The sequence below is a fragment of the Argiope bruennichi genome, chromosome 1 (genome assembly GCF_947563725.1).
Source record: "Argiope bruennichi chromosome 1, qqArgBrue1.1, whole genome shotgun sequence".
Taxonomy (NCBI): Eukaryota; Metazoa; Arthropoda; class Arachnida; order Araneae; family Araneidae; genus Argiope; species Argiope bruennichi.
In genome coordinates this window covers 74,012,741-74,036,510 of record NC_079151.1, presented here as the reverse complement: position 1 = coordinate 74,036,510, position 23,770 = coordinate 74,012,741, and the positions used below count along the sequence as shown (strand labels likewise).

The 23,770-nt window shown below is 24.7% G+C and overlaps 2 protein-coding genes across 3 annotated transcripts; one reads left to right on the top strand and one right to left on the bottom strand.

Annotated features, from left to right (window-relative positions):
- The first annotated feature begins 1,108 nt into the window (after positions 1-1,108).
- LOC129980730 (uncharacterized) lies at positions 1,109-6,670 on the top strand. Its single transcript, XM_056091115.1, has 3 exons — positions 1,109-1,726; positions 3,847-4,039; positions 5,750-6,670. The coding sequence occupies exons 1-3, from the start codon at positions 1,425-1,427 to the stop codon at positions 6,620-6,622; spliced, it is 1,368 nt and encodes a 455-aa protein (XP_055947090.1). The 5' UTR covers positions 1,109-1,424; the 3' UTR covers positions 6,623-6,670.
- A 1,128-nt stretch (positions 6,671-7,798) lies between these two features.
- Positions 7,799-23,748, bottom strand: LOC129971150 (secretory carrier-associated membrane protein 1-like). 2 transcript variants are annotated; one of them, XM_056084783.1, is made up of 10 exons: positions 23,498-23,748; positions 23,080-23,178; positions 18,723-18,881; positions 17,662-17,728; positions 16,931-17,059; positions 15,056-15,215; positions 12,538-12,639; positions 11,764-11,881; positions 9,939-10,107; positions 7,799-9,038 (listed from the first exon to the last, which is right to left on the bottom strand). In XM_056084783.1, the coding sequence occupies exons 1-9, from the start codon at positions 23,552-23,554 to the stop codon at positions 9,943-9,945; spliced, it is 1,056 nt and encodes a 351-aa protein (XP_055940758.1). In that variant the 5' UTR covers positions 23,555-23,748; the 3' UTR covers positions 7,799-9,038; positions 9,939-9,942. The 2 variants fall into 2 exon arrangements, with proteins under 2 accessions (XP_055940758.1, XP_055940673.1); XM_056084698.1 differs by having other exon boundaries at positions 9,957-10,107.
- Between the last annotated feature and the right edge of the window lie 22 nt (positions 23,749-23,770).

The following is a 23,770-nucleotide window of genomic DNA, read 5'->3' as shown; positions in this document are numbered from 1 at the left end:
AAACTATGTGCCAAGAATGAATTAAATTTTTTTTCATTCTCCCCTTAAATAAAACTAAAAGCTGTACTTAAAATCCATCTATTTCTCATGCTCTTGTGCACCAATTTTATTCTATCACCCTAAATCTAGGGATGTCGAATATTTTACGAGTGGTTATTACGTAACCAATATCAAAAAGTCACAAATACAAGTGATCAATACTTTTCAAAGAGGGGTGTGATTCAAATCCTTGATACGATCTTACTGGTGATATTTCAATTACAGGTTTTGGATCACGATAGAAACTAACAATCGATACGATATCACTGAAGTTTGCCGGAGCGGTGACTTCACTGGAAAGTAACAATCGATACGATCTGTTCAATGGAAGCTCTCGAAAGAAATCTGTGAATGGATTGAAAAGTGAATGGACCGGTTATTGGAATCATCGTATCACTGAATTGCATATCACTGAAATTTATCGGAGCAGTGACTTCACTGGATAGTGTGAAGTCACCGCTCCACTTTACGGGAGTGACTTCCGATATTCGCATATGATGCACTATTCCATATAGATCATTTTTAATTGCACGTGACATGATTGACTTTGATTACATATATTCTGTTTACTGCTGGCGCCATCTATTAGAATATAGAGCTAAAGTAAACATTTTAAAGAAATTACATATATTTTTAATTCACCTTTTCCAGAAAATGGTTCACTCCAATAAATAAATTAAATAAATAGTTTTGAGGAAAAAAAATTTAAGAAGTAAGTTGAAACAGATAAATTAATTCAATCACACGTTATTTAAATTAGTAAATTAAGTATTAATTACAATTAATAAATTTTATTTTTAATATTAAGTAATAAATTGTAATTAATAATATGATTGAAATAACAGATATTTGGAACACATATTTAAAAATAACAATAGCAATATTATTTGTTATTCAAAAAATCGTGGATTATGCATCTCTATTCGTCATCCCTAATAGCAAAATTATTTGTTATTCAAAAAATGGTGGATTATGCATCTCTACCTAAATCCTGCGATTACTCTGCCATGCGGTGGTTGCTTCAATTGAAAAATTATCTGTAATCAAAAAGAACTTCTACTTTCACTGCTATATATTTATTTACAATTCACCATGCTTGAAAATTTGATCTTCAGTTCAAAGTTCAAAGTTTCAGATTGTTTTATCTTGTAGCGTAAGCCAGTAAAAGCGCTCTTCAACTTCAATTTGATCTTTATATAACAGCACCTTAAAAAAACAACAACCAAGAAAGTATTTAGACAATCATAGATAAATCAAATATAATGAGAATATATAAGCTAATAAATAAACCAAATCATTAGTATTTAACACATTTTAATCAACTTTTCTTCGCATGATGAATTTCTTAAGGCATTTTTTATAATGCATTAAATATATATATCAGGATGCTGTCACAAAGTTATACATTATCCTCAAATTTCCTCAAAATTTCTTGTCAGCCATTTATTATTAAACGATTTGTGAGAAATCCATTTAAACGTGGACCGAAATTATTGGAAGGTAAAGTTAAAACTGTAACACAATATGATACTGATGAATTTTGTGATGTTCAAGATTTCCAAGATCTCGTGAGACGAGTTAAAACAAATGAAAAATTTGATGAAGTAGCTGTTGAAGAAGCATTTACTAGAGAAGATGATTTTGGAACAGCTGTAGCAAGAACTATGGAACAAAAAGAAATTAATAGGTTTGTAGCTTTTAAAAATCCACATAGAATTGATATATTAAGCAAATTAAATTAATATGAAGGAATATTTGTTGCCCGAAAAACTGAAAATGAATTTTACTGTGTATCCAATATGTGAAGAAGGAACTTTTATTTTAAATGAAAATTTCGGCATATATTCACATTTCTAAACTTTTTAATAGATTGTTTTTTGTTTTTTTATTTTGGAGAAAATTAATAAACTTGGATTTCTCGCATTTCTTCAACTTATTGGAACATAGCTAACATATTGATGACATATGATAGCGACGTTATGATAATTTAAATAATTTCTTTGAATATGTTTATAAGTTTAACTTAACACATGTTTTAAAAGTATTAAAATAACAAACAAGCTAAATAAAGGAATTTAATAGAACAAAATTTTTATTCCATTTTAATAACCTTTTAAATATTTTTCTTTATCTTAATGTGGTTTTAGTAGATGAACTTTATACTTTTATCAACAGAATTAAATTTCTAGATATTAAAATATTTAAAAATAATATAGTCTTTCCTTTGATTTTAAAAGCTTGAATAAAAATAAAAGTCTAATTAATATTTCTACTTTCTGTAAGAATTTTACAATAACTTCAATTTTAAATGATATTTTTTTCATTTAATAATTGAAGTTTTTATCTTTTCATGATTCTTCTATGTTAGAAAAAATTTTCAAAATGTTTTAGTTTAAATGAAACTGATTAATAGCTTATATTTGAATTACCGTACCTTACCCATAACTGCAAGAGAAAGGCTTTGAAATAAAGAATTTTAAATAAATGATACTTTAATAATTTTTAGTTATAAATATAATCATATAGATTGTTAAAAAAATGTGATTTAGTGATGGGAAATTGGTAATATTTAGAATGAAAAATTCTTACGTTTTTAAAAAAGTATCATTTATTTTAATTATATAAACATTGTTATTATTAATGTTATATTATTGTAATTATTATTATTAATGTATATTATTGTTTATACATTGTATTGTTATATTATATAAACATTATTATTTTTTAATATTATTTTTAAAGTTTTTATTATTGTTTAAACAAAATTGCAATTTATTTATTTTATGTATGTGAGTAAGAGCAGATAAATTTATAAGATAAATATTTTTATTGCAAATAAAATTTACTTAGAAATTACATTATTTTTTTAAAATTTACATTTGTTTTTTTTTAATGATATTATTTTTTATCATGATTGTGTACAGAGTATTAATTCTACTTCATTCAATCATTACATAATTCAATTTCTTTAATAATAGAAAAGGATATCATCCTGATTTATGTTGTCTTTTTTTAAAAATTAATAAGGCTTTGGAATTTTTTGATGTAGGAATAGGTTTCTCTTTCTGTAACATAAATTCAGTGTCTGATCACTTATAAGGATTTTAAATTTAAATGAAATATGACTTTTTATTATTTTTTAATACAGGTCATTTTTCTTTTTGTGTTATTTAAAGAGATTTTTTGTAGAAAATTTGCATTTAACAGTTGTAACAATTGTAATATATTGTTGTGTACTGCATTATTCATTTTCTTTAATATTTGCAGTTTTTTCACACATTGAATTATACCTGGCTTTAAAAAAAAAAACTGTGTGCCTCTTATTTTGTCATCGAACTTACTTCTAGAAATCACTTTTCCATCATCGTTTAAAACTGTTCTTATTTAGATCACTCCTCACTGAAACACCTGATCTCCTACATATCTAACACAAATTATTTATATTCCCAAAACTATATTAATAAGTCTTTGGTGATTTAACGGCATTCTTTAATGGTCATCAAACATCACAAAGCAAATGTATGATCATTATGCCATAAAGAATGTATTTTTGTTCATATCACATCATTTAATCTTTATTTCTGAAAACCTGCAAAAGTAGCAGTAGGAAGTTTAGTGATACAAAATGTTAAGACAGAAAATTGCCAATATCCAGACACAATGATAAGTTCCTTTAAAGAAATAACATTTCCGATTTATATATGCTAAAAATGTGCAATTTTTTATATATGATTTGTGTTTTATGGGGAAATCTAAGAATATAATAGTCTAAATTCCCTGCAATTAATGTTGTGTTTTATGTTACAGACAAAGTACTGAACATGAATTCTTTGTTAAAAAACAGATTATTAAAAGGAAATATTTCAAACATGAACTTGAAACCAATCTTCTGACATATGCTGCTAAACAACAAATTCGTTACTTGAATAAACTGAATCCTGCAGAATGGACTCCAGAAACTTTATCAAGGTGTTTTCCTATTACAGTTACCGGAGTAAAAGTAAGTAGAATATTATTCTTTCAATTTTACATGACCATATTTGAATTTTAAATTCTAAGTAATTAAGTATTTAGTGTAAAATAAAAACTATACAGTCTTCATTTTTATCATTTAAGAACATGCATTTCACATACTTTCTCTTTTTGTATTTTATAGCTTTGGAAGTTGCTTCATAAACAAATTTTTCCCTAATTTTACTATTATTTGTGTGAAAAATTAATTTAAAATTCATATAAAGCCCACAAAATACGAAAAAAAAGCTACCCACAGGGGTTGAAAAAAATTGATACTAATATAAATTGCACTTTTTACAAGAAGATAAAACTGAACTTATAATAATTATTATTACACATAAACTGTTATTTACAAACCACTCATGTTAAATATGTGCCACTCATGTTAAATATGAATTAAAAATTGTAAACCAGAATCAAATACACAGAAAAATGAAAGTGAAGCATCTTTATATAGTATTGTGTTAAAAAAAATTGCATATAATAAATTTGTTGAAAAATAAATCAATATTTCATTATCTTTTTTTATTATTTTCAATTCAAGATTTTATATTTGATGCATTTTTTCCCATCATTTCAACTGTAAATAAAAGGGTGTTTTACTTACTGTACTAATCATTCTTTTCATCATTTTTTTTATAAAAAATTAATAACTCAAATTTTTGCTTTTAATGATCCTTATCAATTTATAGCATTATTTTTTTTTTTTACTGGAATACATATTAATGCTGTCCTTAGTAAGTTCTGTTATTTGATTCTTTAAAAAAAAAAAAACTGTTTTAGTTATAGCTTGGCTCGTGAATCAGCAAGTGTAACTCAAGATTTGTATATCAGATGAATCAATTTCGATAAGTAAGAAGATAAATTATTAAGGTTTCTCATCTGAATGAATTTCATCATTCTTTACATGGGATTGAATATATGTATCAATACTGAAAATAGAGAGAAAATGCATCAAATTCATCCCATTTGTATTTAATACAATTGCATTATTTCTCTGTGATCTTCACTCTGTTTCAAAACTTTTCACGTTGTCAAAAACGAACATATCAGAGCTCTACTATAGCCGTAGAAGATTAATCTATTTCTCTTGATTCGTGATTACTGTTACGCTTTATTCAGTTATGTTTAATTACAAGATATGGTCAATCAATTTATTTACACGTTCTCAAAATAATTTTCAGGGTGTTATTTTAATTGATACAATTTTTTTAAGGCATGTTTTTTTAAATCTATTTTCCAAAATTTAATTTTAAAAGCATTTTATGATTTCAAGTGTTTTCTTCAGATCACCTCATTTAAAAAGCAATGCATTATTTATATCATATTCCCAGTTATTGAAATATTAAATATGCCTATATTTAAATTTTATGAATAGAAGAAAAACTAGAAATTTGAAGACTTCTTGCTCTATAACAAATTCATATTTTATTTCTTTTAAAAGAATGTAGAATTGAAATTTAGTTCAATTATGCAAATACAAGGAATTAGTTTACTGATTTTTCCAACTATATAATAATGTGACTAATGCTAGAAATTTTTTCATCCGATTGCCTGCTGAAAAAGACAGAGGTAATGATATTGATGGGCTATATTTTCTAAAAAATTTTCCTGTTTCAAGTTATAATAGTTTTGCAAATAAATTGATGTTCTTATTTTGTGGATCTTTTTCACACATTTTAATATCTATTTACAGAAACTACTGAAAAGTAATTATAAGCTCCTGACACCAGAGAAAATAAAAGCACATGATAAAGAAGTAGAAGATAGGTGGGAACTTCTAAGAGCTCGAAAATACTCAGAGTCCATAACATTTTACACACAACATATGTGGGATGAAGGCAAAATTTTGAAAGATAATTTTAATGGAAATCCTAAGTTACCAAATGTGCCAAGTGAAACTAATAAAATTATCAAAGAGGAGAAAAGCACAAAAACTGGAGAATTTTCTTCTATAATACAACATTATATTAAATATAAAAAAGAAAAAGAAGCATTAGATAAAACCACTTGTACAAGTACAGAACTTCAAGTTAATATTGGTGCAATGAATTCATTGAAGAATGAAGAATCCCAAAGTAATAAAAAAAATTATGTCTCATATAATGAAGATGAAGGAACTTTAGATTCCTTCACTTCGAAATCTAGAAAGAAACAGCATAATATTATCGGTGATTCAGAACTTTTGCATAGTCAGTTTAAGGAAAATTTAAAAGAAGAGATGAAATTTCATGAAAAAAAGTTGGACTCGGAATATGTCAAATGGCTTAAGAAGCAGTCAGTAGAGTTGAATTTTCCTCCAACTTCAACAAAGCCATTTAATGCAAAACAAGCATTTACAAAGATACCCAAATTTGATAATGATACAGTTGAACTTAAAAGAGAAAAACAGAAAGCTGGGGAATCTTTTTACATGTATGATGAGAAACATGGATATCAATATCCTACAGGAAAACGTATCAAAGGAAAGATTCGTGTACCCTCCAAACAGCAGAAGCAAGCATCTGTATACAGAGTTGGCGATTGTGTTTATGATGTAGATGGTGAATTTCTTTACAAAATTGCATGATAAATTATAGAAATCATTTCACAGCATTTAAATAAATGAAAAAGCCTATTATATGTTTCCATACTTTAGTAATTAATTTTGAGCTGGAAATAAATTATATAATTAGATGAATTCTAATGAGAGTTTGGAAAATGAATGTATTATTTAAAATTGTAGAGTTACATCATGTAAAATTCAGACCTTAATCCATCATAATTAACATCGCAAGATCTTATGTTTCTAAAGTTCTAAAAAGTGTTTTTGTTAGAATTTGTGATTTCCAGTTTTCCAACATATTTATGTATAAATAAAAATTCAATATAATCTTACTACACTCATTTCACATGCTTAGATCACTCAAAAATATAATTTTTAAAAAAATTATTATTATTGCTTACTTATGAAATTAATTTTTATTGAAACAAAATTGTAAAAAGTTAAATAATTGGAATTCATGGAATTGCCATCAAATGAAAATAAGCAATTATTGCTATAATTTCAACATCGACTAAAGAAGAAATATTTGTAGCAAAAATGAAAATAGAGATTCTTTACAATAGTACAACATATTGCTATAAAAGAAACAAAATTCTATGAATTTTTAGTATAGTATAAAACTTATTGTAGGAAAACTCTAAAATCTAATTTAAATTTTAGTAATAATGTCAAAAAAAAAAAAAAAAAAAAAACCCTCTGAATTCTGCACATCCCCACTATTCTAAAGTATGTGTGCCAAATTTGGTAACTAAAGATATAACAATTAACCCTGCAGAATGCTAACAAAAAAATCTTTATTAGTAGTAGATTTTATATGTATATGAAAGAAATAAATTAAAAAAAAATAAGTACTATAATTTATATAGTGATTATTATTTTACGTTAGTTTACTCATTATAATTTGCTAATTAGGATTTAGATACATTTAATTATCAACATTCATGAATGTTCACAATTGCACATTGAATAAGGTAACTGCAATCTCTTAAAATTATTAATTAGTATTATGATTTAAATAATTTTACTGGGAAAAAATATTTGATTTTTTTATAGTTAACAATGAAATAACAGAATTTTGCTCCTCCCTTTTTTGTTCGTTAAAAATTTTGACATTGAATCTTTATATATATTATAAACAAATAAATTATGTATTTCTTACGTATCTTTTTTTTTTGTTTATAAGTAAAAAGTTAAACAAAGTGTTATCACAATCTTTTATTAGCATTTGAACCAATATTGACAATACATAAAAGCTCATTTTAACATGTTATCCATTCCACAATAGACAAATTTAAATGTGTTTTAAAATCAAACAGGGAATACTACTTCTGTGTGCATCAAAACTTCCAATAATTCATAATGTGCTATGTTATAACAGATGCAATTATTCTAAAAATACATCAAGAAGATTAAATCTTAATTTATGTACGGGCAAAATTTTTTTATTTTAAGGTGTATTCAATAAAAATATTCATAAATTTAATGTATTTTCTTGAAATAATAACTGAAAATTTATTATATTATCCACACAAGTAAGAAAACACAAATACTCTCAAGTATAAAATAATGTTATGTGTATCAGTTAAATGCAGAATCGTCATCACACAATACATTGGAAGCATGTAAAAAGCAATCCAAATAAATATAACATGATTCTAAAACTAAAATAAAATGATATCAAGATTTTGAAATACTGCCATATCTATAGTTTCTAAAAATCAAAAACACTGATGAATGTATTATTCATATCTCAATGAATTAAGGATTTCTGGATAACAGATTTATGCATAAAAAAATTAAATACTCTTCCCTTAGAGTTGTAATACAAGATACTTTCTGCTACTCAACCCTGCATACGTGCACTTTCAAAAATTGTAATCTCACTCTTTTATTACCAAAAAAAAATACAAAATATACATATCTTCGCAATAAATTAAAACTAAGAGACTGGACTGATATAAAATCAAATTAACAAGCTTAAAAGATGAATCAAGTAAACTGTAATGCTATACACATGACTATTACAATCATCAGCAAATAATATTCAAATATCTATTATACATTTTGTTAACTATGAATGGGAATTGTACAGAATAATAGTATAGCTGATCCAGATTATCGTACAACAATCATAGATAATGCTTATAATCGTAGACTATATTTCTAAGCATGCAGAGAAAAATAATTAAGTGATACATTTATTGATAGAATAAGGTTTGGATTTTATTGAATGACAAAGCTGATGAATATCCAATGATGCAATCTTAAAATTGATAATGTCTTTTAATCTTTCCTTTCCGAATGAAAAAATTATCAGCATAATTCACAATATAGACCAAATGGAAAGACCATCATTCCAATCTCTTGACAATAAATGGAACTCGCTTTCTTCACTCTTAAGTCGTACTTGGAAATGTGTCATATTGTCAAGGATTTCGACCTAAAAAAAAATTTGTTTTAAAATAAATTCAAATATAATGCAACTAATAAATATTAAAGAGAATATAAGTATTTAAGTCAAATAAATAAGTAACATTTCACATTCATGTTATATGAAATGTAGCTTTCAAAGATACCATAAATTATACTAATCTGATACACTTTGTTGAAAAAAAATTACTTAGTAACTGTTTAATATTCAGCAAATTTTAAATTTAAGCATCATTCAAAAATCTTATTTTTAAATAAATTATTAATCTACAATATTAATTTCTATAGTATTATATATTTAAAATTGGTAACAAAAAATAAGCAATGGAGTGTGAACTTAGATCTAAATTCTAGCTTATTTAGCACCAAACAAACAAAAGCACATGCAATTGAAAGTGAATTGAAAAAGTTGCAAGCATTTTTTTTTAAATCTAATTTTAAGATTTTTCCTTCAATAGAATAAATAGTTACTGAATTAGGATTAACAGTATTAGTTTTTACTTATTTCAATGAAACATGCAAAGAAACTTTCCTGTCTAGTATATTATTATTGTAAGATTCAGATAAATATAAAATGCTGAGAAAAGAATAAGTTATAAATTCAAAACAGTTAAAGCTATTAAGATATCAAGAAATTACATTTTTATAATTTATCTAGTGTAAATAAAAGTCATTTCATTGAAAACACAGTAAATATATTTATTCAAAGAATATACAAATATTAATTTATGCAGAGATGCCCTAAAAAGCAGCAGGTATGCAATGTGGTGTACTTCTGAAGAAAAGCATTACTGTAGTTAGTTAGGCGAAAAAGAGCATCAAAGAACTTGAAGCAACACAAACTATACAACCATAGTGCTTGATACATCTGCTGCCTACTATAGGGCACAAGTCAGAACAACAATCATACTTTGCTAATATCGATTACCACTAAATGATTGGTTCATAGCTTGACGAGCAGCTCCAGACACTGCACTTGCAGCAGCATTTTGTACATGTGGATTGCGTAACACTCCAGTAGTAAATTCCTCCTGGGCCTTAGCAAAACTATGTTCAGTTCCTCTATAAATTCGGTGAATCTGAAAATAACAATTGTTAACACATTTTAATATTTATCAAATAAAATAAAAAATGCCATCATTTTAGAATTTTCAAAATTTTAAATTAAAATGGAATTTTCCTAAAAATTTAAAATGGAAAACAAACAAATCTATAATTAATTAAAATTAAATATTTTATTGGCTTCTTCTCCAATAAGCAGGAATATATTAAAGAATTTTTCCATGAATTTGAAGTTTTCTTTTAAATGGGTATCAAATATAAAATAAAAAGGTACTTCTTTCCTTAAGTCAAAATAAACAGCAAAAGAAACTTTGATAGGAAAATAGCAAAAATAAATGCATTGATCACACAGTGGGCGATTATTTAACTTTTTCTCAAAAGAGAAATTAATAAAAGTTATATACCAAAATATACACAAACTTCAGAAAGGAGAAGTAAAATACTAAGTAAGCATAGAAATTAATACCAAAAATGACAAGGGTTGACTCTAATTACAGTAAATTTTGGTAGTAGATATTCATAATAATTTTAAGCCACACAAATTTGATTTCGGTACATTGAATTCTTATATGAGCTTTTTCTATCATAAGCTTTTTTTTTAACTTTTTATTGGGAAAAATTGATGCTGTAGTCCTTAATAGTGTCAAATGTTTTGAATTAGTAGATAAAAGAAACATTAAATAACAAACAAAATGTGACAATGTGTGGGAAAAATTTAATGCGACTAAATATACAACTTAAACAAATCTACTACTGCAATCTCAGCTAAATTATTTATTACTAAGGATGCTCAAATAACCAATAGAATAATGATAATCACAGCTAACACATAAATGTGTCACAGCCATTAAAAAATAAATAAAAATGAAGATTTAGCTTTCAGCTCAAATATAAACTACCATATCAAAAAACTTAATTAGTAGATTATCAATCATAGAAGGCTATAAAAAATGTAAGTCAAAGAAAAAATTCTGAATCAGCCACATGAAGAGACAGAAGTCAAGACTACTATTGGAAAGTTTATGAAGAGATCCAGTAATAAACATATTGTAAAGCACAATATGTTTGAGAAAACAGGCCACATTGTCTTTGAAAGTGAGATATTCAGCTTAAATTTTAAGTTTTTATTTTTTTTTTAAAAAAAGTTAATATTTATTGATGTGTGTTTATGTGATTATACTGTTATATTTTGAAATGCTTTCCAAATTGTACCAGCCTCACATTTTCAATGTCAGAATCGGATATTAAAGACCTTTTAAAAAAAAATAGGAGGATATTCTAAAGTTCCCAATAAAAAGAGAATTTTAAAGTAAAATCCAAACTGAAGCCGATATCAATAAATTTTGAGATTTCTATAAAGGCAATATTATTTCTTTCAGAAAAATCTGGAAGCTAGAAAAAAACAAATTATACTCAATAGTGTTTATAATCCCAAAAAAATAGGAGAAGAGGATCAACCAATAAAAATAGAAGATAAAATATAAATTGCAGATATTATGAATAAAAAGTTATTTGTTTATAGAGGCCACTTGAAAGGGTTAGTCTATTCCCATTAGAAATTTGTTATACACCGATGACTGTTAAGTATAGTCTTGGAATGGACTAAACAATCACCCACAGCACTTTACATAACATTCTCACAAACAATGGAATAAAAGTCTTAAAAACTTTACCTTAAGAAGCATGAAAAATGAGGCACCAGCAAATATGCAATGAAGTACAGCTATCAGCATTGCCAATGTTCCAGATGCTGGACTTACACTTATAGCTTGCATAGCGACAATGAATCCACTACAGAAAAAATAGTTATAATAGAAAATCCCTCAAAGCATAGAACTTGAAATTAAATTGTATACTATTTCCCTCCCCAATAGTATAAAATAATTGTTTCTAAAACGTCTTTCTTACAATTTATTGTTTTTCATAATTAATACAAAATTTAAACTGCCTAAAATTTCTGCTATAAATATAATGGGGAAAAAAAAAAAACAGAATCAAGTAAACCGTTAAAAAAAGATTATTGAAACTGAAATTGAATTTAATTTGAATAATGATTCTCCAACATTAATATATGACAAAAAATACTAGCATTTAATGCAAACCTATTTATATTGTGAGTGATTATTAAATGATAAATAAAAAACTTATAATGTTTATAATTCAAAACCAGTTCGGTAAATAATATTTATAAAATAAAGTTTTTCACTTTTCTATAAGAAAAATGACATTATTAAAATTCAGTATTTATCAAATGAATAAAAAATATCTCTCAATATATCATTTACAAGCTAGAGCTCATAATTGAGAAATTATTGAGAAAAAAAATACCTTTTTAAACTATATCAAACAGCAAAACATAACATACAAAAATAAATGCGTTAGTAGCAATAATAAACTAAATATGTTAACATACAACAATAAAAAAATTTGCATTATCTTGAACTTACCAAGATCCAAAACTTGGTACTCCAATGGCATAGATGACAGATAAAGCAAATTGGAAAAAGAAAATAAAAAAGAAAACCATGAAGTTAAAAGAACTGTCAGACCTATAAAAAGGATTATAAAAAGTTAATTTCTATATATTTAATGAATTATTCATATGAAGTAATATTTGTAAATTATTATGTAACAAGCAAAGTTATTTGAAAATACATATTTTCATTAATGGAAATTAAATCTGAAATTTCCAATGAGTCCTAATCTATTTCTTACAGAACAATATTAAAAATGTCCACATTTTATGAAAAATCTATTATAATCAAACCTTGACTGGATAATTTTCTTGAAATTAGTTTTACTGAATAAAAAAGTTAATTACAGTTAATCATACATTATAGATTTAAAAAAGTATCATTTTTTTACTGTTGTCAAAAACATATGTACAAGCTAAATTAAATACAGTAGAATTAACTTGATTTATTCAAATCTAATGAACCACAAAAAAAAATTCCAATTTTTAAAATTTATAAAAAAAAAATATTTATAAAAGCAATTTTTAAAAGTAAAATTTATAAAAGTAAAAATAGCAACATCAACAGAAATTTTTAAACTAAAAATCGCAAAAGATTTATATTAGAATTAGATTCCAATTAAGAAACAATGTAATGCATTTCAAAAATAATTTCAGTAAATAACTGAATAATTATACATGAATGCAATAAAAATTCAAAACATATAATACATAAATAATTATCATTTAACATATTCAAAGCTTTAAAATAGTGAAATTTTTCATTGCTTTTTAAACTGAATAAAATTTACAATAAAAAATTCCTCAAATTATTTGCAGACTTAAGAAATTTATTCACTTATGATTTTTTATATTTATTGACAACATAACAAGCTATTCAGTGAAAGAAAACAATTAAAATAATCCATTCATTAATTAAAAAATTTAATTGTAATTTTAAATTAGCAAAAATAAATTCAAATTGTCAATGACATTTAAACATTATGTGAATGGAAAATCTAAAGTCCAACAAAAAATAAATAAATAAAACTTAAATTATGAACAAATGACTAATTTGATTAAATTGTAAAGTTCTAATGTACTTCTGAATTGCAGGTTTTCAATATATTGTACAAACCCATTATATTAAATGCTATTCAACAAGTTTAAAAAAAAAATAATTATCTTGCATAAAATGAGGAATAATTTAACTTGTCAAAGTATTGGACCTTTTCTTTAAAAAACTGTCAGACTAGACTCTTTCATATAAAGCTTATTTTTCCATTTATAAATGAACAATAAAAATTGTCTTTGAAAAAAATTAAACCCGTGTTTTTACTTTAGTGTCTAGTTTGACTATTTCAATAATAATATAATCATACTGTACAGTATACATGATTTTATAACCTGTGCAATTAAGCTATGTATTATAAACAGATCTCAATGGTGTACAATATCTTTATTCTTGGGTATGCCTTTACTGCACAAAGTTTTTCTCTGAAGTACATAAATTTAAATACTAAGAAAAAAATTACAGCAAGTCCTCTCCCCCCCCCCCAGACTATAAGAAAAAGTTTTGAAAAAAGTGTACATCGATCCAACGACATCTAATCCAGCCTTACTCATTCTGCCAACAAATTAGGCTGATTAGCTAAGAGTCTACTGCATTATTAAACAAATATGCAGAAAAGAAAAAAGGTAAAGGATAATGTAATCATCATTACTAAAACTGATTTATTAACTACAACTGAAGATTACATAGAAAATTACTGCAAATGCAATGTTAAGAAATGTCTGGAAAATTCTGAAATTCAATGTATCTTCTTAGATATGAAATTTACTGGAGGACAGTTCTTTAGCTATTTTCTTGCAAGTAATGCATCTATAATTGCAGTGAAAGAAAACTAAAAAAAGTATCAATTTTTAAATTTCTGCTTTCTATCATTACTTTTAATATTAATATAATTATAAGAACTAAAATAATTTAATACAAATTCAGCAGACTGTTGAATATGTAATTTTTGTATTACTTTGTAACAAAAGGATGGATAGCAGGAATTAATGATTTAAAAATCCGTATAAGGCCAAGTTTGGGTTAGGTTGGTACATAATGTAGAAAGGAAAACAAATCCAATTAAATTTATATAAAAAAGAATATCCAGTCTAGAGATAATTTACAAAATCTTTTATTTTCTAAACCCATTTTAAATATCACTAGAAAAATGAGAACACAAATTTCTATGTAAACAATTCTTTCGCTTCCAATATAACAAGGCATATTCAGTACTAGATTTGATAATCCATTTGACCATTTATCAAAAAAAAAAAAAAAAAAAAAAAATGCAAAGTTATTTTAAATACTCTTGCAAAAAAATTGAAGTTACTTGTAAACAATGAGTACTGATATTTTACAGAAAAAGATAGGAGAAAAAAAAAAACATGATAACCAGAATTAATATTGAATGTACAAAATTATTAGAAAGAATTATAATTAAAAATGTATAAAATCATACCTAAAAGCCTTGTAAAGTGGCCTAAACCAGCACACAAATGAGAGAGGTGTAAACAGCAAGAATGCTAACAGTGCAAATCCAAATAAAGTAACACTGTCGGCACCAGAAACTAGAAGAGCTAATGCACCTAACAGATTAAGGAACATGACACAGGCATAATCTAAAAAAAGAAGAAGAAAAAGCATTCATAAAACACACAAAAATTGTAGATTCAAAAGATTTTTTCAAAAATGTACCTACATTATAAAAAAGGTCAAAAGTAGGATCACACATCAATAACAAACTAAAATTAAACATTTCAATTATAAAGACTTATTGAGTTTCCGCTATTCCGAATATTATTTGCAATACAAAAAAGCAGACAAAACATAAAATTACTTTGAAACATTCAAATTCTCCAAGGGGAAAGGATCTGTCCAAAAATGCCACAAATCTGGAAGTAACAAGTGTACAAGAGGGAAAAAATGGGATATCTCTGATAATTTGGCATTTCCTAGAAAGAATTGTAATGCAATTCTACCCAACAAAATAACAAAAACCCAATAAATAAAAATTTTGAGTAACTTGATGGATATAAATAGCACAACAAAGTATTCCCCAATTCAAATATTTAGAACTTGCATACTAATTCATTTTCAAAACACTGGAAGTAAATAAAACAGAAGAGAAAATAATGAGCAACTACTTTCAGAAAAATAATTAGTATTTATAATGCATATAAGATAGTTATTAAATATATATAAACCAAAAAGTTAAACTTCATTTCTGATCCATTTATGAGCATGTCTTTAAAATCGTATCCATAGAATCAGCTTTAATCCTGATTATACTTATTAATATATATATATATTTAATTTTAGATACTTTAAAATATAACACATTTTAAATATTTCATATGTCTCAATGCTCTAAGTTTCACTTGAAATGATGAATTTATACTAACTTTAAATCCATTACAAAATCAGCATTTATGCATGTTACCTTTTAAAAATTATATTTTTGCATTAATTTAAAAATTAATTATAATTATATGAAGCCAAAATAAGGATTTTAAAAATTAAAACCAATGGACAAATTTTAACAATTTATTTTTAGCTTTCAGGATAAAAATTACAAAGTAAAAAAAAAAAAAAAAATTGTAGGAGCATTAATTTTATTTCTACAAAAAATATATTATATATGTAATAGAGAAAGATTTTTTCAATGATCAATTTTTATTAAAAGTGAATTATTAATGAAAAATTCCGACACTGATAATTCACACTATATAGGTATTTTAATCAAATAAAAGCCATTTTCACACATATTTTCAATACTTTACTGAGTATTAAATTGCTTATCAAGTTCCAATTGAAAATAAATGCACATTTCTTGCAATTTACAATTAGGATAAAAAATATATTTATTTATTAAAAATAAATCTGCATTATTTCAAAGCCCAAGATACTAAGGTTATTAATCAAAAGTGCTATCTATCACTGTGATACAGCAAATTTTCATCTGAAGTTTGGCTAACGGAATAATATTTTTAATTTCATTAGAACTTCTACCACTGGATTACTAACACCTGAATATACATCAAAATATTAATCATTTTCCAAAATCTGGAAGAAAAAAATGTTTACATAAATAAGTTTTTAAAATTAAAATGATTCTGCATGTTTTATATTGTATTTAAACTTTATGATTGATAAAGTTATACAATGTTAACCTTAAAATAATGCTGCAGTATATACATATATCAAAGCTGATTCATTTTTTTAAATGCACTAGTATCTGTTAATTTTATTAAGTAAGGATAATATGAGAGGAGGAAAAATCAATCATTAAGATTTAAATTAAAAATATAGAAAAAAAATTAGTCAAGCTACTTACAAATCCAAAGATAATACATAGTTTTAACAAGTTTTTGAAATTCAAGAGGAATATCCACAGCAATGTCTTGATAAAAGCATGGGCCTAAACAAAAAGATTGTGGTAAAGGTGGCCAGTTGTTTGCCCTTGCTGTAAAGATTAAATAATAATATTTAGAAATATTTCATAATGATTTCTTTTTTTTTTTAAGAAATATTATTTTCAAGGCTTCAGAATATAAAAATAATACTTGAGTACTAACTTTCTAATGATGGTAACAAAGAACAATGAAGTTATAGTTACATGAATAAAAAAATTAGACTTAAATGTAGACAACAAAGTATTAATAATTTTTTGTTGATAAATTGAAATACAAATAGGTTTCATAATATTTACTAAATTTTACTCTAAATATAACATATCATTAATATTGTTAACTTTAATAATAATTCAAAGTTTTTTAAAATAAAATAAATTAAACCTTTAGTAAATTTAAAGTTTAAAAACAAAATTATTTCGATGATAAATTAGACTTATTGTTTTTAACTTTTAATTTATATCTGAACACTCATTAATATTAACAAAAATTAAACATTAAACTTTTTCATTCATGACAATACTATATACAGTTTTTATTTCAAAAATTTCTGCTATTAGAATTCAAAATAGCTAAATAATTAGCTCTAATAAGAGAAAGCAACATTTTTTAAAAAAAATGTGTATTATATACACAAAGTGGTTTTTACACTCACCATCGAAAGTTCCAGCTCTTAAAGCTTCTTCCTTAGCTTGCAATTCTGCTTCCTTCCTTCTTAATTCCTAAAATATATATAAATATGTAGTAAAACAATGAATGGAACAAGCCAGTCCTTTAATTTATATAAAAAAAAACTCCTAGATTAATTTTAATTTAAAACTAAAAAATTAATTAAGTTAAATTTCACATTGATCTTGGGCTTTCTTACTACAAATCAATAATACATACATTTAACTAAGTGCAAGAATTTAAAAGAAAAACAAATTTAATCAAACAAACTTAAATCTAAAACATCAGATTTCAAATAATTATACAGAATTTCATGGGCATAGTTATGGCAAAAATGTTCATAATACCATAATATGTTACGGTTAGTTTTGTGCCTTGTGATGCTTACTGCAGAATGGAAAAGAAGATAATGGGATAGTAAAAATCATGAAGTACAAAAAAAGTCAAAATACTTCACTAATGGGAAGTGCTACAAGAATTTCCATCACACATTATTAGCCTGCATATTTCATGAGGAAAATGAGAGGTAGAAACAATGATTCAGAGTATTCTCATGACAGATATAATGCTATCAGATGCAATAAAACTTTAAAACAGTAATTAAGATATATGCAAAAATAATTTTCTAATGTTTTATTAATGCTTAACATTTATATATTCCTGACAGTGTATTAATGTATATATGTATCAGATACATAAGAATGTGCTAGTGCAAAATTGTTAATCAGTAATACACATTATTCATTTATAAGACTGAGTTAATTAGATTATTCAATGAATTTAAATCTAATTAAAGTATTATACAGAATAGCATATCAAAAATATTACTGACGAGATTACCATACATATCTTGCTAATTTCCAAATTCCTAATTTTCAAAAAGATGAATTTTTGATAAAATAAAAATATATACATTACATATATACTATTTTTAAACTGAATATAATTTTAATATCTATTATAACTCATAGAATATTAAGTTTTTTATACAGTGAAATAAACAGAAAATATTTTATTTTTAAAGTTACACATATATATCTTACAAACCTCTTCCTTTCTTTGTAATTCTGCAGAAATTAAAGGTTGAGCAGCTGTTGGACTATATGCTGGTGGTGGTTCAGAGATTGGCTGCATGACAGCAGGTTGAGAAGATTCTGGTTTCATTTGTGGGGTATTATATTGAGGTAATGTACCACTAGATGTTTTCTGTGCAAAAGAAAATAATACAATCGAAATAAAAAAAAAACCATACTACAACTCATACCTATATGAAAACACAATGCATTACAACCTTCTGAAATAATAATTAAACATTAATTACAACATTAACAATTAAATTATTAAAAAAATGCCAATTATTTGAATTTAAAGCAAAAACATAAATGAGGAATTATTGAAATATATCCCTTTAAGCAACTATAGGTTGTTTTTATTTTATGCAATTTCTCATAAATTGCAAAGTAGTTCACTAAACTACAAAATATAGCTGAAGATTTTTTTTTAAACCCTTAGAAAACAGAAAATATTTCCCAACGAGGGGAAAGAAACTGAAGAAAATTTTGCATAACACATATGCTTCCAATTCACAAAGTAAAATTATAAATATCAAAAGTGGTACAACATTCAAGAAAAGCAATTTCCAGTACAAAGAATAAAGTCAATCTTAAACAGAGATCATCTGAATAACATTTCCGTACTTTAAAATCTTTTATTCATATTTGGCAATAAATATATTTTTAATAACAAAAGAGAATATCTAAATGTATATTAATGCTGTAGAGGGCAGATGATTCGATCTAGAATTACAAAATTTGAAACATGTATATTTAAGGGAGTGGAAAACCACATCTTGGACCAATTTTCTAAAATATTTAATTAGAAGTTTAATTAACATTTGAATGTTTTGATATTTTTTTTTCTGAAATAACTCCTGAAAATTTTATAGAACTATTTTTATGCAATTTTCAAAATTGAAAATTAAATTTTTAATAATACTAATCAAATTGCCAAACGATTTTTTCCATGAATTTTATTTTTCTTGTAATTTTCAACAATAAGGGTTCCTTGTAGCAATGAAATTCAAATTATTTTCATTGCTTCTACAATATTTAATTGTATGATTTCCTTCTTTTATTGAAAGCTAAAAAAAGGAAGCTTCTGCTAATTATCTGCAAATTTACATGAGGAATCAGAGAGCACAATTTTAGATAGATTACCTAGAATAGGTTTAATGACATGATGTCATTGCACTTTACTTCGTTAGTAAGGTACATGTACAAATAAGCAGAAAAGTGCGAAACATTAGAATAATGGGTTTTTAATATTTGTCACAATTCAATACTTAAAAATTCCTTGTTCAGGAAAACATGAACACCATTTTAAGCCTAAAAGATTTATTTGAAACTAAACACAATTGATATTTCTGGTGAACCATCTATCAAAGATGGTTATAATTATTAAATGAAAAATAAAATTGTTTATGAACATTTTGATTAATTAAAGATTTTTCGATCTTCTAAAATCTATGGTAATTATTAATTCATTTAAAATATTTACTTTCTATAATAAATATTATATAATATATAGTATGTAATAGTTTTACATTAAAAAATCCATACATTTTGCATATTTTCTAACTCAAATTAGAAAATTCATGAATTAAATTGACTAAAATCAGAATTTCCAATTCTTTCTTTCAAATTCCCTTTTTTCATCTTATACACAGGACAAGTGTAAAACTCATTAAATTAATTCAATTTCACATTGCTTCAGTAAAATGATCTATCAAATTAAATAAATGGCAACTAAAATAGATGGCAAAATACAAAAAATATATGAAAACAAATATATTAGTATTACAGAAAAAAAAATGCCAAAAGTGCAAATGCCAAAATTTTACCCATGTTTGAAAAGTATTTAAAATAAACCAATGCATAAAAATTCAGCGTTTTAGGATTCCAGTTAATAGTACTTTAATAGCACAGCATTCTTTCTCTGGTCATTAAAAAATCAAAAACAGGAAACTAATGAATTAATTATTAACTCCAGTTTTATTAAACTACTCTCTTCACTCAAGAATCCCTTCTTAATTTAAAATCCAAAACAGATTTTTCAATATGACTTGTTTAAATTTTGGTTCAATCTTTCATTAATTATAACACTGTCATAATAATCAAAACTTGGTTTCAGGGCCATTCACAGTACTTGAAAGTATCAAAGTATTTATATACCTTTCCCCCTGAATTACCAACTGAAGCTAACAAACAAATGGAACTCATTATACACTTTTAAGTTAAAATGCTAATTTTATGAAATATTTATACATTAAAAAAGATCTGGAGTTTAACAAATAAAATTAATTTAAATATCAGAAAATAAAAAAATTCCAAGAAATTTTATTAAAAAATTTAAATATTCCAAGAAATTATTATTAAAAAATTTAAATAATGTTATTAGTAAAAAGTAATTTAAAATCAAATTCTAATCTGATCATCAAGTTTAACTATACACAAAATAAAATATACCAAGATATATTAAATTTGCATTTTTTTAAAAAAAATAAAATTCTTTTAAATAATTAAATAGGATTTTTTAAGCAACTCTATATAATGTGATGATTACAAAATTTAATATTTTTTTAATTACCTGCAAATATTTTAATATTAAATTTGTACATTTTTAGAATATAATTCAAAAATGCATTTGATTATTACATTTTGACTGCATTTAAAAAAACTGGTTTATAAAATGCGACAAAAATATTACAATATTGATTATCATATTAAATTTTCATTTCAAATTCTTAAGTTTGAAATGACAATCAAACTTAATCTATAATATAATATTAATCTTATAAGTTTATTAAAAATTGACTATTCAATCTTCAGTTTAAGACAATATTTCAGGAATTTAAATTCTATAATTTAAGATATATTCTTATTGGATATGTTCATTTTTTTATGTATAATAGATTAGACAAATTAGGTAGAGCTTAAAACATTCTAACTTAATCTTGTTGTCGGCAGTTTATTAACAAATGCCCAGAAGGATTAATGGAATAATTAGAATTATATTTATTTGTTATCAGTTCATATAGAAGAAAAAAATTAGGAGAAAGATGAAACTCTGCATCTTTTTGTGTGTTAGTTTTCAAAAAAAATTATCTATAGAATGAGGATAAAATAACCTGCAAAAATTTAAATAAGTTAATGAATAAGCTGAAAATCTCGTTTAAAATTTTAAAATTCTATCCGTAATAGTTAAAAGGCAAATTTATCTTTCACCTCACAACTTAAAACTGGTCAGAATCAGAAAGAAAAAAAAAAAGTTTTCCTGTTAATGTGATCATTTTTATAAAAGAAAGGATAATTATAAACATTTATGATAGCCATTTTCAATACTGCAAATGTATAATATTATGAAAACATACTGCACAAATCATTAAAATAGGAATACTAAAAATTCAAAGATGATTTTTATTCTTTTACAGTGGGAACTATTCAGAAATAATTTTTAAAAGGTTCTCAATGCCGATCAATATTAAAATTTACAGATAATGGTAGGTACAGTAATTAAAGTAACATTTTAATTTCCTTTATATGCAAGGGAAGAAATGATTGCATACATACATATAGTTTATTTGAATATGAAATTAAAAACTCATATTAAAAGAAGAAAACATTAACTTTTAATTATGTTTATAAAAATACACATTAATTATTATTTTTACATTCTTTAAAAAAAATTTGATTGGTTTTGAGAAGAATTTTTTTTCAAGTTGTAAAGAAGTAAAGTTTCTTGAATTTCAACATAAAAAAAATTGATTTTTTAATAATATTAATATTTCATTAATATTTAAAATTTTCTTCACCTGAAAAATTTTATTTTATATTTCCTTTCAATTTAAAAAATAAAAAGTAAATTTTTTATGCACCAAGATTTCCAATATATTAAAGACTTTCATAGGTTGCTCAATCACAGATTTTTTATATAACTATATTTTAGTAAAGAATAATGCAGAGCAAAAACAGTTCCACGAGTCTTTAAATTGATAACTAATTTACAATTATAAACTGAAAATCATTCAAAGAGATTAAGAGCAATTTAGAAAGAAAAATTGTAATCTTATTTTGTGCAAATGTTGTAATTTGAACACATTTGTTAATTCACCAATGAAATTAATTATAATATATTTTAGAATTTAAAAATTGAATATTGATATTGAGCATGCCAAATACAAGTAACATCAGATAGAAAAAAAATATTATTGCAATCTTTTAAAATCTTAGCTAAAGACTAAAGACACGTATAAAAGTTCAGAAGCAGAGAAAAAGAGCAGCAAGTTGAGAAAATAGGTAATGTGAAATTCAATACAGATATTTTACATAATTGTGAAATTAATTACATTTTGTTGAGCTTGCTGTTGGTCAGCAAACGGGTTGTAATCGTCAAGGCCTGGCTGTACAGCATTTGTCTGATTTGTAACTCGGGTAACTGCTGGGTCCTGCAAGGAGAAAAGAATAAGAGATCAAATTATTAAGAGATGAATAAGGCCTTGAGTACAATTTAGCCAATGAATTAAACTTGCATTTTTATTTTACAAAGGCTGCGCATGAGAAACTAACAAATTATTACACAGCAATTTTATAACAATTACATTTAAATAAATTTATCATCGACTACTGCTTATTACGCAGCTAACTATCTATATAATAGATATTAACTAGCAACAGTGAAATATAATAAATACAATTCTCATTATTACCTAAAAGAAAGAAAACACTAATTGCTGATAAAACAAATAACGAAATTCTCATACTTACACTAAAAGGACTAGTAGCGAAAGGATCCGCAAACGGATTAGCGTCGAATCCAGACATGTTTTATTAAGTAATAACTCTCAACACAACAAAATGTCCTTTTTATTTTTAATATAATTGATGAAAACTGTGCCTCACAATGTCAAGGCTAAATTAATTGGGCAAGATTCGCAAAGGTTGATGACTCAAAATTGCATGAATTTGGTTCTGGTTTAACGTTCAAGTAAACATCTGTTATGTAGTGAAAGAAAAATTAGTACTGCCACTCAAAAATCA

Excerpts from the sequence above, each read along its gene's own strand:
- LOC129980730 (XM_056091115.1), top strand. The coding sequence starts at position 1,425 with ATGCTGTCACAAAGTTATACATTATCCTCAAATTTCCTCAAAATTTCT. Across the intron at positions 1,727-3,846 it reads GAACAAAAAGAAATTAATAG|ACAAAGTACTGAACATGAAT; the intron begins GTTTGTAGCTTT and ends TTTATGTTACAG. Across the intron at positions 4,040-5,749 it reads TTACAGTTACCGGAGTAAAA|AAACTACTGAAAAGTAATTA; the intron begins GTAAGTAGAATA and ends ATCTATTTACAG.
- LOC129971150 (XM_056084783.1), bottom strand. The coding sequence starts at position 23,554 with ATGTCTGGATTCGACGCTAATCCGTTTGCGGATCCTTTCGCTACTAGT. Across the intron at positions 17,729-18,722 it reads AATTACAAAGAAAGGAAGAG|GAATTAAGAAGGAAGGAAGC; the intron begins GTTTGTAAGATA and ends TATATATTTTAG. Across the intron at positions 12,640-15,055 it reads CCACTTTACAAGGCTTTTAG|GTCTGACAGTTCTTTTAACT; the intron begins GTATGATTTTAT and ends TCCTTTTTATAG.